General features: G+C 39.7%; 2 protein-coding genes across 5 annotated transcripts; one reads left to right on the top strand and one right to left on the bottom strand.

Annotated features, from left to right (window-relative positions):
• The first annotated feature begins 595 nt into the window (after positions 1–595).
• srrt (serrate RNA effector molecule homolog (Arabidopsis)) lies at positions 596–9,224 on the top strand. Of its 3 annotated transcripts, none has more exons than XM_026372068.1 (20): positions 596–683; positions 1,394–1,512; positions 1,631–1,759; positions 1,834–1,980; positions 2,436–2,624; positions 4,350–4,519; positions 4,687–4,871; positions 4,953–5,063; positions 5,165–5,321; positions 5,424–5,572; positions 5,655–5,716; positions 5,823–5,901; positions 6,246–6,437; positions 7,090–7,260; positions 7,496–7,649; positions 7,734–7,927; positions 8,115–8,271; positions 8,408–8,500; positions 8,727–8,837; positions 8,973–9,224. In XM_026372068.1, exons 2-19 carry the CDS (start codon positions 1,394–1,396, stop codon positions 8,828–8,830), a joined length of 2,562 nt encoding a protein of 853 aa, XP_026227853.1. In that variant the 5' UTR covers positions 596–683; the 3' UTR covers positions 8,831–8,837; positions 8,973–9,224. The 3 variants fall into 3 exon arrangements, with proteins under 3 accessions (XP_026227853.1, XP_026227851.1, XP_026227852.1); XM_026372066.1 differs by having other exon boundaries at positions 8,727–8,826; XM_026372067.1 differs by having other exon boundaries at positions 5,165–5,315; positions 8,727–8,826.
• A 235-nt stretch (positions 9,225–9,459) lies between these two features.
• mogat3b (monoacylglycerol O-acyltransferase 3b) lies at positions 9,460–12,700 on the bottom strand. Of its 2 annotated transcripts, none has more exons than XM_026373134.1 (8): positions 12,619–12,700; positions 12,124–12,214; positions 11,762–11,869; positions 11,458–11,528; positions 10,921–11,125; positions 10,297–10,471; positions 10,006–10,190; positions 9,460–9,925 (listed from the first exon to the last, which is right to left on the bottom strand). In XM_026373134.1, exons 2-8 carry the CDS (start codon positions 12,203–12,205, stop codon positions 9,771–9,773), a joined length of 981 nt encoding a protein of 326 aa, XP_026228919.1. In that variant the 5' UTR covers positions 12,206–12,214; positions 12,619–12,700; the 3' UTR covers positions 9,460–9,770. The 2 variants fall into 2 exon arrangements, with proteins under 2 accessions (XP_026228919.1, XP_026228920.1); XM_026373135.1 differs by having other exon boundaries at positions 12,614–12,700.
• Positions 12,701–13,140: the final 440 nt, after the last annotated feature.

Here is a 13,140-nt window from a genome sequence, read left to right on the forward strand (position 1 = left end):
GGCAATATTAAGGCAAAACAAAATAAGCAGTTTTCTAACAGGAACACAGAACAAAAGAAAGGGGACACTGTTTTATAAATAACTATTCGACTATACAACTGAGGACAATAAAGCACATGTAGTTTTTTTGTGAAAGTGAATTAGAAAAAAACTTTGAAATTGAAAAGTTTACATTCAAATATACATTTAATGGCTCGATAATCAAAATAAAGTAAATAATTTATCAACATCACAATGCATTAACAATTTTCTCTGAAACTCTGATTTTAGTTTTGAATTTAATTTCAATTCCCTATAACACAGACATAATAAGCTGTGATTTCCATTTACAGTAAATGCACATTTTTAAATCAAGTATCTTATAGCTTAAATCTCTTCAAATGAGTTGTATAGTTATTATTACTATATTTAATTTAATTGAAATATATCAGATATATCAAGCTGAATTTTAGAGGTGAAGAATGAATATTTAGAATAATGAACAGGTCATCTGTGATGTTTACATTTAATAAAATGATGGAGCTTTAAAAAAGTCAAAAACGACATACACACTTGCCACCAGTTGGTGGCGGTAAAGCCCCGTGTCGTTGTTTGCCGCACGTTCAACGTCAGGACGAAGAAGACGTGGAACAGACGAGGGGAGAGGACGTTCACGAATATCATCCAAACTAATAATTAACAAGGTAATAAATAGATTGTTTGTCTCATAGTTGTTCATACTAACAGAACAGCAGCCACCTTTTCTGAAATGATCTTATTTGTAGCGTGAGACTAACTGAAATGTTTAATTCCTACATAGCTAACGTAGCTAGCATATTAGCGAACACTGGATAACAGCTAGCTAATGATACCCCCTTACTACAACAATAACTTATCCCCCTTGATTAGAATTTGAAAAGCTATACGTGTATCTCCACATACATTACATCCGTTTGTACTTTAATCATTGGTAATTTGTATATCCAAGTACTACGCTTTAAGGAACTATTGAGCAAGATAAGGACAGAGCTAGCTAACGTTACCATACAAGCTATGCTAACGTTAGCGAGTCTCTGGAAGGCGAGTTCCGTATCCTCATCTTTTAGTTATTGTTTCTCTTCGTATAATTAGATTTTTCATCAGTAGTTTAAAGTTCCGGGAACATGACCACAGTTACGAGTTGATTGAATTCACACGTGATTTTGCAACAAGAATCAGTAACTTAGCCAAATGATGTCCTTTATCTTTTTGAATTGCTCGCATGGCTTCAGACAGAATTTGCATAACAATACTATAAAAGCAATTTTTGAAAGATTATCATTAAACCTATCGTGTATCTGTCTTTTATCTAGTAAAATCGCAGTGATGTTTTTTTTATTTTATAACCTAAATTAGCTTTTTTCTCTTCTTGCAGATGGGAGACAGTGATGATGAGTATGATCGCAGAAGAAGGGACAAATTCAGACGGGAGAGAAGTGACTATGACCGTTCAAGGGAGAGAGAAGACAGACGCAGAGATGACTGGAATGACAGGTAAGAAAGTGGTATGAGAAAGCTGATACCATTTAGTCATATCCCAGTTTAAAAAACAGAGTTAAGAGGTGGATATTTATTGGTTATTTTCTCATTTTTCCCAAAATCAATTTCCCAGGGAGTGGGACAGGGGCAGGGAGCGGCGCAGTCGTGGAGAATACAGGGATTATGACAGAGGACGAAGGGAGAAATTCACTCCACCCAGACATGACATGAGTCCCCAGCAAAAACGCATGAGAAGAGACTGGTATGATTAGCACTTTTCCACAATCTGTACAACTGGTATTATCTGGTGCCAAACTCATACAAATGCCCCTGTAGGGATGACCATGGTGGAGACCCCTACAGAGGTGGATATGACTTGGGTTACAGTGGTGGAGGAGGACCCAGCTATGGACCACCGCAGCACTGGGGCCATCCTGACTTGCACCTAATGCAGCCACATCATGGCATCCCCATTCAGGCGAGGTGAGACATGGAGCCAAGTTTCAGTGAATTTGAGTTCTGAATATAAATGTATGAAGTAATGTGATGAGGAGATATACACTGTATAGAAAAAAAATAACAAATAATAGACACAAAAGAAGAACTGTTACACATCACAACCACAGTATGTTTTTCCTTTCTCATCATCACACAACAAACACATAATAGTTGCCTCAATCTTTGTGCTGTTGTGCATCAGTTTACACTTAATTATGGTCTGAATAATAACATTTTGCAAAAGAGAGGTTCTAGTTTTTGAAACTTAAACTAAGTTTTATAGGTTACTGAGATTAGATTAATAGGTAACAATAACACTTTTAGCCATTTTAAATGGTCTGAATACATTTTGAAACTGCAGTAGAATATTAAGTAACTTGCTTCCCTGTTAGTTTGCTGGCCTGTCTAGAACTCAGTTCAACTTGTCTGTCCTCCGTTAGGCTTGGTAACATCCATGACATGGATTTGGGTCCTCCCCCTCCAATAATGAAGAGCTTTAAGGAGTTCCTGCTGTCTCTGGATGATTCTGTGGATGAGACTGAGGCAGTCAAACGCTACAATGAGTACAAGATTGACTTCCGCCGACAGCAGATGCAGGACTTCTTTTTGGCTCATAAAGATGAAGAGTGGTACGATCTCAATTGCCTTTAGTACACAATTCCTATTCAGTGATATTAGTAGTAGTTATAGTTGTGCTATAATATTTTTTCTTAGATATATTATGGTCAGTTTGTCTTTATCACCTAAGTTGTTCAGTTGCTCTTATTTACTTTTGTTTCATTGTTATTTTCGATATAATTGCTGTCTTGCTAACAGTCTAATAGGCTGGGCCTGGCCTAACCTTATGTGTTGTGTATAATGCAACATAAAGGTATTTATATTAATTTGATAGTTAATAAATCAAGTGTTGCCATTAACAACCCTAACAAAAAGAACACATTGCTTCTAATTCAAGCTTTTAGCACATGTCAGTGGTTTGCTAAATATTCCAAATGCATTTCCAACTATTCACTAGGACCAGGCCCATAGTTACTGAAGGCCTCTGTTACAGAACTTGTGGTTTATCAAAGAAGAAAATCAACCTAAATTCTACCTTTAGTGTGCATATGGTTTGATTGTAAATGTGTAGAAGGAGTTCCACAACTTTTAATATAATTTATGCCTGATGAAGTGACTCAGCAAGTCAGATATAACATATACCCACAGTAGTGTAACTGACCTGTCTTCTCCATTGTGTTATGCAGTAAATTGTGAACACCCATCCATAAATTCAAAGATTTGAGTGAAGTTCAGTTTTTTGTTAAGAAACATGTAGCTTTGACCAAAACTCATTGTCATAGTTTGGGTTGATTTTCTTTTTTCCTATTTGGTGTTTTAACCTTGCCAAGATACACAGTTGTATAATGCCTGTTAACACTTATTACACTTGTTTCACAGGTATCATGCAAATTAATTCTGTTTTGACATAACCCATTTTTCTTCCCGTCATTCCCACTACCCTCGTTGACGACGTTCTGTTTTTGAAGATGAGAAAAAGTGGAACTCATTCGCAAGAACGCGTTTTAGACAGCAAGGGCATGCACTGCGCACAATGCAGTTGCTTCTAGACACACAGTAACAGGGATTTTAGATAGATAGTCAAGTAGTCTTCCTCGTGTGAAGAGTTTTTTTTTTTTTTTTCTTGTTTTATGCTTTTTCTACACAATTTTCTTTTTATATTTGGATTAAATCGAATCCCAAAACCGAATTTGTGTGTAAACAGACACACCATTCTGGTGAAGTGGAGCGCATTTTCACAGAAGAGACCCCCCTCTCTGTATTTATTTGTTAATAAACTGGCAGAACAAAAGGTAACTGTAGTCCATTCAATGATAACATTTGTAATGTCAAATTCTGCATATGTGAATGCTTAATTTTTATAATCTCTCTGTTTTTGTTTTTGTTTTTGTTCCTTCATTTTGGGTGTCTTAATCTCAAATTTTCTAATAATGTGCAGTAATTGATTGCAAAAACACGCATACACTGAAAGACCTAAAACAGAAATACAAAATACAGAAATCAGTCTTAGTTATAAAAGTCTGAATAGATACTTAAATTTCTATGCCTGAGTTTTGCATATTTGTGTTTTACCAATAGACACAAACATACAATTAGAAAAATATCTTATTTGTTGAACATTTGGTAAAAAAAGAAATTATAAGATGCAAATAAGTCATATTTCTCAGTGCAATTTGATAACACCTTACATGTGACACGTGTATAATATCTTTATTTTCTCTAACATTTGCATTCCGTCCATCCCAACCCCCATCATTCCCTTCCCACTTTTTTGTGGACCCCAATTTTGGACATAGGTTCAGGACCAAATATCACCCAGATGAAGCCAGCAGACTTAAGGCAGAGGCCCAGAGTGCCCTGCAAAACCGCCTGAATGTCTTCGTGTTCTTGATGCAGAATAACTGGTTTGATAATGTCTCCCTGGACATTGATCAGACCCCAGCCATCATCAGAGTTCTTGATGCAGGTGAAGTCTCAAAAATAATTTAAACGGAGCATGTGGCATTAAACTTTTTGTGTCCATGTTAGCCTTTTCTGCTCTGTTTTACATATATGTATAATGAATAGTGCATAGTAGAGACACACAGAAAGTCATTACTTGTCTAAACCATACGCCCATTTCTTTGATTTCAGCTGTGATAAAGATGGAGGGAGGGACTGATCACGACCTTCGCATCTTGGACATGCCATCTGAAGAGGAGGAAGAGAGGGAGAAGTCAGCAACTGCTGCGGGGGGTTTGGAACCTCCCAAGAAAGAAGACAATAAAAGCTTGGATAGTGACCACAAACCCTCAGTAGAGAAAGACAAGACTGAGAAGGTATGTTTTGTTCTTTGTCCTCATTTGCTAAGCAGTAAAGATTTCATGATGCTGTGTTTATGACAGTAAACTGTGCCACAGGAGCAGAGTGAAGGTGCCAACACAGAAAGGGCCGCTACAGCAGAAGGGGAGGAGGTAAAAGAGGAGGCAGAGAAAGTAGCTGTCAAAGAAGAAATGCCTGAACCCAAGAAGGTTAGTGTTGTTTCAATTATTGAACTTATTTATTAACAAAAGACAGAAATTAACCAAATATTTAACAGGATTAGCGTTTTCATATTTTTATTCTCCATCAGAGGAGAAAGAGGAAGCGCAGCGGAGACAGTGATGATGAAGGCAGCGCCTCAGAGAGTGACTCTGACTCAGATTCGGACTCCAATTCCAACTGCTCTGACAAATCTGTGAAGAAAGAAGAGGTTGAAGACAAGGATGAAGATGAAGAGGAAGGTGAAGGTGACTTTTGAGTTTCATTTAAAATGTGGTGTTAAATAGTTCCCAGTATACAAAATTCACAGTTTGCCTTACTAATGTGCTTTTTCCTGTCTAATGGTGAAGAGGAGAAACCGAAGGAGAACTCTGAAGAGGAGAAGAAAGAAGAAAAAAAGCCTAAAGATGACTCTCCCAGACCACGGCCTCTTCACAAGACCTGTTCTTTGTTCATGAGGAGCATTGCTCCCACGATTTCCAAGGCCGAGATTATTGCTGTGAGTTGGACACAGGAGACAAAACTGAATAATGTGTCTTGTATATGTACATCTGTTTACACTAAATATCTGTATTTTTCAGCTTTGTCGCCGCTACCCTGGCTTTCTGCGTGTCTGCTTGTCTGACCCCCATCCAGAGCGCAGGTTGGTCCACCCTAAAAATGTTTGTCAGATTAATTGGGTCCCATATTGTGTAAAGGGAGAAATGACAATTTGGCAATTCCTTTACCATACACAATTACCTTTGCAGGTTTTTCAGACGTTGCTGGGTAACGTTTGATCGTAGTGTCAACATCAAAGAGGTCTGCTGGAGCCTTCAGAACATTCGAGTAAGTGCACCAGTCTCTGCTATTGACAGTATGCAGCATTGTGCTTAAAGGTGTTTCATTTTATAATTTTTGCATTAAGTTATTACTTTTTATGTTTAGTGAGGTGCTGGCTGTGGATATACAGTATTTACTGCCATTGTAGTTCCTCTTTTCATTCAAAATGCAGATCATAACACTAATTTATTATAATGTATGTGCTGTGGTCTGAAAAATAAACACATCCTGTAGTTTCATATCATAAATGATGGACTAGATGCAGCCTTTAATAGACCTTTGCAAATGTTTTTATTATTTTTGTAAGCTCCTATACTGCAATTAAGACCATTACTGTCTACTCTTCACAGCTGCGAGACTGTGAACTAGCGCCAGGGGTGAACAGGGACCTGGCCCGAAGGGTGCGTAATGTTAATGGCATCACTCAGCACAAGCAGGTGCTCCGCAATGACATCAAGCTGGCTGCCAAGCTCATTCATGTTTTGGATGAGAAAGGAGACCTGTGGATCCACAGGTCTCAAGAAGACGGACCGAGCACTGAGGTACAGATCAAGTCAAGTACACTGCTAAAAAAATGAAAGGGAACACTTAAATTACATAGATTAGATTTTGATGAAAAAAATATTTAAGTTGAAGGTCCACCTAAGTTATAGAAACATTTTATCACAAAAGTGTACCGAAATGTGGCTATAAGTGTGTGTAGCCACTGCACAACTGTATTCTCTCCCAACAATGTCTGGGCATCTGGGCATTCTCCTGACAAATCAGTGGATGGTCTCCTGGGAGATCTCATTTCATACCTAGATCAGTGCATCAGTGAGCTCCTGGACAGTCTTTATGGAGGTGTTGGATGCACTTATGCATAATGTCACATAGGTTCTCAATTGGATTTAGTCAGTCCAGTCAGTGGCATCATCCAGGAACTGCCTACACATGCCAGCCACACAAGATGTTGTCCTGTACCAGGAGGAACCCAGGGCTGACTGCACCAGCGTAAGATGTACACACTCTGAGGATTTCACCTCAGTGCCTCGGAGCAGTTGGCCATGACATAGAAGCTCTTCGAAGACATGCCTACCCACCAACTAACGGGTCGTGCTTGATGATGTTCCAGGCAGTGTAACGTTCACCGAAGTGTCTGTTTGTGCACAGATTGTTCTCATTATGTTTATATGTGGTTTGTGACTCCAAAAGATGCCAGCTCAGAACCCCGTCTTGAAGAATATCACTGACTACCTGATAGAGGAGGTGAGTGCTGAGGAGGAGGAACTTTTGGGCTCTGGGAGTGGGATAGATCCTGAAGAGAGCACCAAGGAAGGAAACCCTGTGGAGATGACTGTGGAAAGGGACGACAAACTAGCCAAGGTTTGACTTTCTATTCATGAGTACAATTATGAATACATGTAGCACATTCCCTGTGAAGTCAAGGTATTATACTGCATAATTTTTATTCTGTCTCTGTCCTTTTAAAAGTTGATAGGTCTTCATCTGTAAACCTGCTCTACCAGTCAATCAGATGGCTAGCTAATATAGGCCATTAGAAAAACAACATTATTACATTTAGTCTTCATAAGATTTCTTATTCTTGTACCTCATACAGGTTTTGGACCGTCTGCTCTTGTATCTGCGTATTGTGCATTCAATCGACTACTATAACGCCTGTGAATACCCCAGCGAGGATGATATGCCCAACCGCTGTGGCATGATTCATGTACGGGGACCCATCCCCCCCAACCGCATCACACATGGAGAAGGTCAGTGTGTTTTACTTGTTTCTGTTACAAGTGTGTGATGCTACATGTATAGTCCTCTTTAGCTGCTCTTTTTTCCCCAAATAGTTCAACAATGGCAGAAGATGATAGAGGAGAAGCTGAGTCCTCTGTTTAGTTTAAAAGAAATCCTGTCTGAGGAAGAAGCAGTGAAGATGGGCCGCAAGGATCCTGAGGAGGAGGTGGAGAAGTTTGTGTTGGCCAACACTCAAGAGCTGGGAAAAGACAAATGGCTGTGCCCATTAAGTGGCAAGAAATTTAAGGTGTGTGTTGGAGAAGAAATAGGAACTGTATAACTCGCTTTGTGATGTGACTTAATCTCTCCTAAGGTCTGAGGTGTTCTGATGATGTCTGTTGCAAAACTGTATATCCCCCATATTTCTGCATAGTCACTCACAGTTTTTTTGCTTGATGAAAATAAGCTGGTTTGCATTTCAAAATAATTTCCAGGGCCCAGAGTTTGTAAGGAAGCACATCCTGAACAAACATGGGGACAAAATCGAAGAAGTGAAAAAGGAGGTGACATTCTTTAACAATTTCCTGATGGATGCCAAGAGACCATCGCTGCCAGAGATGAAACTTCCTCCTCTTCCCGGTCCAGGTCAAGGTAGACACGTCATGTCTTTAAGAAATGTATTTACGGCAGCTCAGATGCTCATTATAAAGGGTTTTAGTTTTGTAAGAGTGAGTGAGTAGGCAATCTGTAGAACTCATAAATATTCTTTTTTGTTTTTATCCTACAGGTTTGCTTTCTCCCAGCATGCCGTTTCCTCCCCAAGGTCCTCAGGGTCCATTGGGCTTTGGACAGCCTCGTCCACCACTCATGGGCTATGGTGGTATGTTTTTTCACTATACCTTTTTTTCATGCTGATATTGGTATCCCGGCTGTGGCTTACCTCTACTAGGGGTCCTTAGGCAAGACCTTCTTACGCTTACCCTGCCTTTGCCTCGTACGTTGTACCCTTGTAAGACGCTTTGGATAAAGCGACTAAATGACTAAATGTAATGTACATGTATGAGTCACTATTTAAATGCTGATTTCTGACTTCTGTGGTTCAACAGGTGGACCTCCTTACCCCCCAAACCAGTATGGAGGTGGCAGAGGAAACTATGACAGTTTCCGTGGACAAGGTGGCTACCTAGGAAAGCCACGCAACATCAGGTGAGACCACTGTACGTGTGATCTTTATTTTGCGATGAGTACCTTCTGTGTTCTGCTATTAGATGTTTTTTAATCTTTTCTTATGATCATTTCTGTTCTTCTTTCCTGGGGCTTTCTTTTTCTCTTTTCACCCTCAAACACCTCAGGATGTCACGAGGTGATCCACGCAACATCATTGAATATCGTGACCTGGATGCACCAGATGACATGGACTTCTTTTAGAAGGTTTACTCTGTCCTTTCAGTCTTAAATCCTTTCAATATTATGTTCTGCTTGCCTTTTGTAGTAATTTGATTATTTCTTTTTTAGATTTTTTTCATTGTGTAATTATTGTGCAACTAGAGCAAACATCTGCTGAAAATGGGTTCTTCAATAAAGTTCTAATCCAACTGCGGTAATGTGTGGTACGTAATGTCTAGGTGATTTCAACTGGGACTTGTCAGTGGCATGAACCCCCAATCTCTCTGGTAAGGAACAGAAGCCGATGTGAGGAATGGTTGCCCTCTTCTGGTTGGATCGTTCAATGAACTTCTCTGTATACACTGTACTTATAAAATCCATATAAACCTATGTATAAATGTGATACAGCTGTTGAAGCTGTGTATGCATAAATCAGGATTAGGTTTTTGCATGCACACTTATAAGCAGTAATTTATTATCATATGGCAAATATCACGTTAAATATAGCAAACCAAGACATTATCAGCATTCTCACCACTTTCTAAACAACATGGGTGTTACGTGTTAATTATTTATGGCACATTTTCACATTAAATATTTTCAAATTCAGGCGCAAGTTGCTGCGTGAACACAGAAACCTGCAAGGTCGGTATGTTAAAGATCAAGTTCATCACATCAGATCCGCACATTAAGTCCCATTTTGGCTAACACAATAATAAGCGGCAAATAAAAACAGCTGTGCAGTTTGTGTCGAAGTAAAATGTCTAGATGATCCGAAGCTCGTGATTTTCAGAAAGTCCACATTTGACCTTGTGTTCATGGAATAACTTGGACAGGGCCTCCATGTAGAGTCTGTGATAGTGGTCGACCTCGTCCTCCGTAGGTAGGACACGCTTTGGCACTGAGATGGGACTTCCCACTGTAACAAGCAGAGTGTGAGAATAAAATGGGCTCATTGCAGCAAATTAAGCTCTTCCTGTAGAATAATGAAATACTCACCAACAGTTGTGATTGGAGTCCTGTATGGCAGGAGTGCAAAGCGCTCGCCAATAAATAGACAAGGGGCAAAACCCATAATCTTTTTAAACAGGTCCTGAAACCTGCGACCTAGACTGCCCTCTGAGAGAATCACCTGCTTAAAGAGTTCATTCTCCCCGAATGAGTAAACAGGCACCAGATCAGCCCTGTGGAATATCATCAGAGATTAAAGCAGTGTGTCCAGTAGTGGTCTGCTGGCTACATGTGACTACAGTGACACCCACTGACATGTTATTTCTTGTGTGTTCTCACCCAAACTCAAGGGCCACTCTGACAAATCCTTTTCTGTCCTTCACAACTACTGTGTTAACTCCAGGAGAGGATGCCAGTGACTCTGCAGCACCCCCTATCACAATCACCACTGCATTCCCTTTGCCGCTTTTCGAAAGGAGACGGGCAAGGCTTGGTTTGCTGACAGGGCAAAGGCCTGATCAGATAAAATAAATAAGACAGTGGGGAAAAATAAAGCTTAGTTCAACTGATGGAGATTGTTTTAAAACTAACAGTGAAACCGTAAGGTTTAATATCTTGTCCAGTTTTAAAACAGTTGGGATCACAAATTCAACAATTGCATTACAGTGATGAACAAGTGTCTGTGCTGTTAACCTGCTCAAATTCAGATTTGTCCAAATCCAGCTGTGAAAGTGGATCATGTGATATTGATGGCCCCAACAGAACCGAGCAAAAACATCAGCAGCATCACTTGTGGAGTGTGTGTACTTGTAGCGTCTGACTTCATTTCTGTTTTTAAGAATTTCATTGTAATACGTGCTACACAAAACTGCTGCACTGTCTTGTAAATGCAAATCAAACTAAAGAGACAGAGTTGTTCTGTGGAACAGTAGCAACTCCTTTGTCAAACCCGTTATGCTGTACCTGCACTCATTATGTACTCCCTAAAGAGTGGTATCCTGAAGAGTCCAGCCAGGATCGCCAGGGTGGGTCGAACCCCAGGATATGCCTCAGCAAAGCCGCAACCCTCTGTGCTGAAGCAGGCGAAGGCTCCAGCACACATGATACCATGGGGATGAGAGCCGAAGATGTAGTTTTTGTTTGGATTCAGCTCGGCTGTCTTCACCAACTGAGTGAGAAAAATGACTGAGAGGGATTAACAGAGTTTAGGGTTGAAGGGTTAGGGTTAATATTTTTTGTTGCGGGTTCTCAGAGGAGTTTGAGTGATGAAAGTGAGCTGACTAAAGGCCTCTGATATAAACTGCTCTTTTTATTGGTCAAAGTTTGAGGTTGAGGATTAGTTGTACCCTGAAGTCTAACTTCCCTTGTCTGTTATTCACAATATACATGTGGCCTGCCAGTAAATTTAAGATTAGAAGTGCTAACAATAAAATTAAAGAGGTGATAAGGCTCGGGACCTTACAGTATGTAGGTGTTAATACAATGCAAAGTGCAACTTACTTTGATTGGGAAAAAATCTTTGAAATGCTCCCATACCCTCCACTTCCTCACAAATCCTGTTCTCCTGCTCCCTGACGGAGACATAAGAAATTTTAGAGACTTTAGGTTTGTCCCAATTTAATACCAGACACTACGGTAACTGTATTAATTATAAATGAAAACTTTTTTTATACGCTAATTGTCATACTGTATCCAAAAATTAACATAAGCTGTGTCCCAGTTTCAAACCACACAAGTAAATGCAATGTATCATTTGAAAATTGTCCTTCAACAGCTACTAACCTTTATGATGCTTTATATTTACCTGTTTCAGGAGTTTGCCAGTCGATCACCAACCAGATGAAGTACAGCGTGGAGAGAGGCCACAGCGAGGTAAACATTAGATACACCATCAAGATGTAACAAGCCAATCCTGGGGTTGGATTTTGATCATAGCGTGTTGGACGTCATGAGAAGTTGCATGTTGAGATACCAGAGATGTCTCATATTAGCTCAGATGCTTTTGTTGATGCAGTGCTGCTTGCTGGGTTCAGTGAACAAACAGTGAACCGATGCAAGAACACCAACCAGCCATAAAGAGCATCAGGGTGGATTTCAGGATTTATTATTAGATGCACGTTTTAAATGTTTACAGGTTCATAAAGAGTAAGTGTGATGGGATCTTACCTAGAAAAAGAAAGCTCAGCACCCATTGTAGAACACCTATTGCCTCCAAAAACTCCTTCAACTGAGTTTTTTCTTTAGTCATTCCTGCAACCTGGAGGCCACATCATCTCTTTTCAGCTATCAGTGGCATTTTACTGCACATTCATTCAATTATAGACGTGGGAACTTAAATCACACATTGCACACTTGAGGAAAAGTTGCTTGATCTAATATAATAATGACATTTCTATTAGATGTCTGAGACTGAGAGGAGATTACATCAGTAATCTGTATTTAGTTTGACTTTTTAACCTTCATTCCGGGAAAACACTGACTAAAAAAATGTACATGTAAAACAGCTAACAGGCAAATTTAGACTCTTAATTTGCTCACAAATACAGTTTTGTCAGTCAAGCTAGAAAGGCCACACAACACCTTTGGCTTAAAATTGTCAGGACACCATTAAACCTTTAACTTTATTGCTCATCGTTCGAAGCATTAAACAATATACTTTACCTTTAGCAGACTTTATTCCAAAGTTAATTTGAATGGATGTAGATTCACGAGTTGAGGAAAAACTCAACATGCAGTATGCACTTTGATCAGGTCACGTAAAGCTGCTGATAACAAATCCACTCCCCCCGATACTTTGACACATGCAATGTCACAGATAAACATCTTTGTAGCATTTAAAGGAGGACACACACCGATTTAAGGATTGGATCTGTGTTGTGTGTGGTGTCTCTTTGGGCACTCTAGCGTTCAACATGAGGTGTCAACCTGCTGTTATTCAACTTAAAGGGCTCCCAAACAGCGTAACTGCTAGAGCGCTGATACTGGATGTTTGATAGGTCAAATAACTAAGTTACTGTCACCGTACATGAAACACACTCGGGCGTCATCGAAGCAAAGTGCGACTCTGAGCTGTGCTTTTACCAGAAATAACAGAAACAGGATCCTCACATAAACATTGTTCTTGCTCATTGGTTAAATGTGCAAATGATGGAGTTATGCTGGGAGTGACGCCACACTGAAAAA

The sequence above is a fragment of the Anabas testudineus genome, chromosome 14 (genome assembly GCF_900324465.2).
Source record: "Anabas testudineus chromosome 14, fAnaTes1.2, whole genome shotgun sequence".
Lineage (NCBI taxonomy): Eukaryota > Metazoa > Chordata > Actinopteri > Anabantiformes > Anabantidae > Anabas > Anabas testudineus.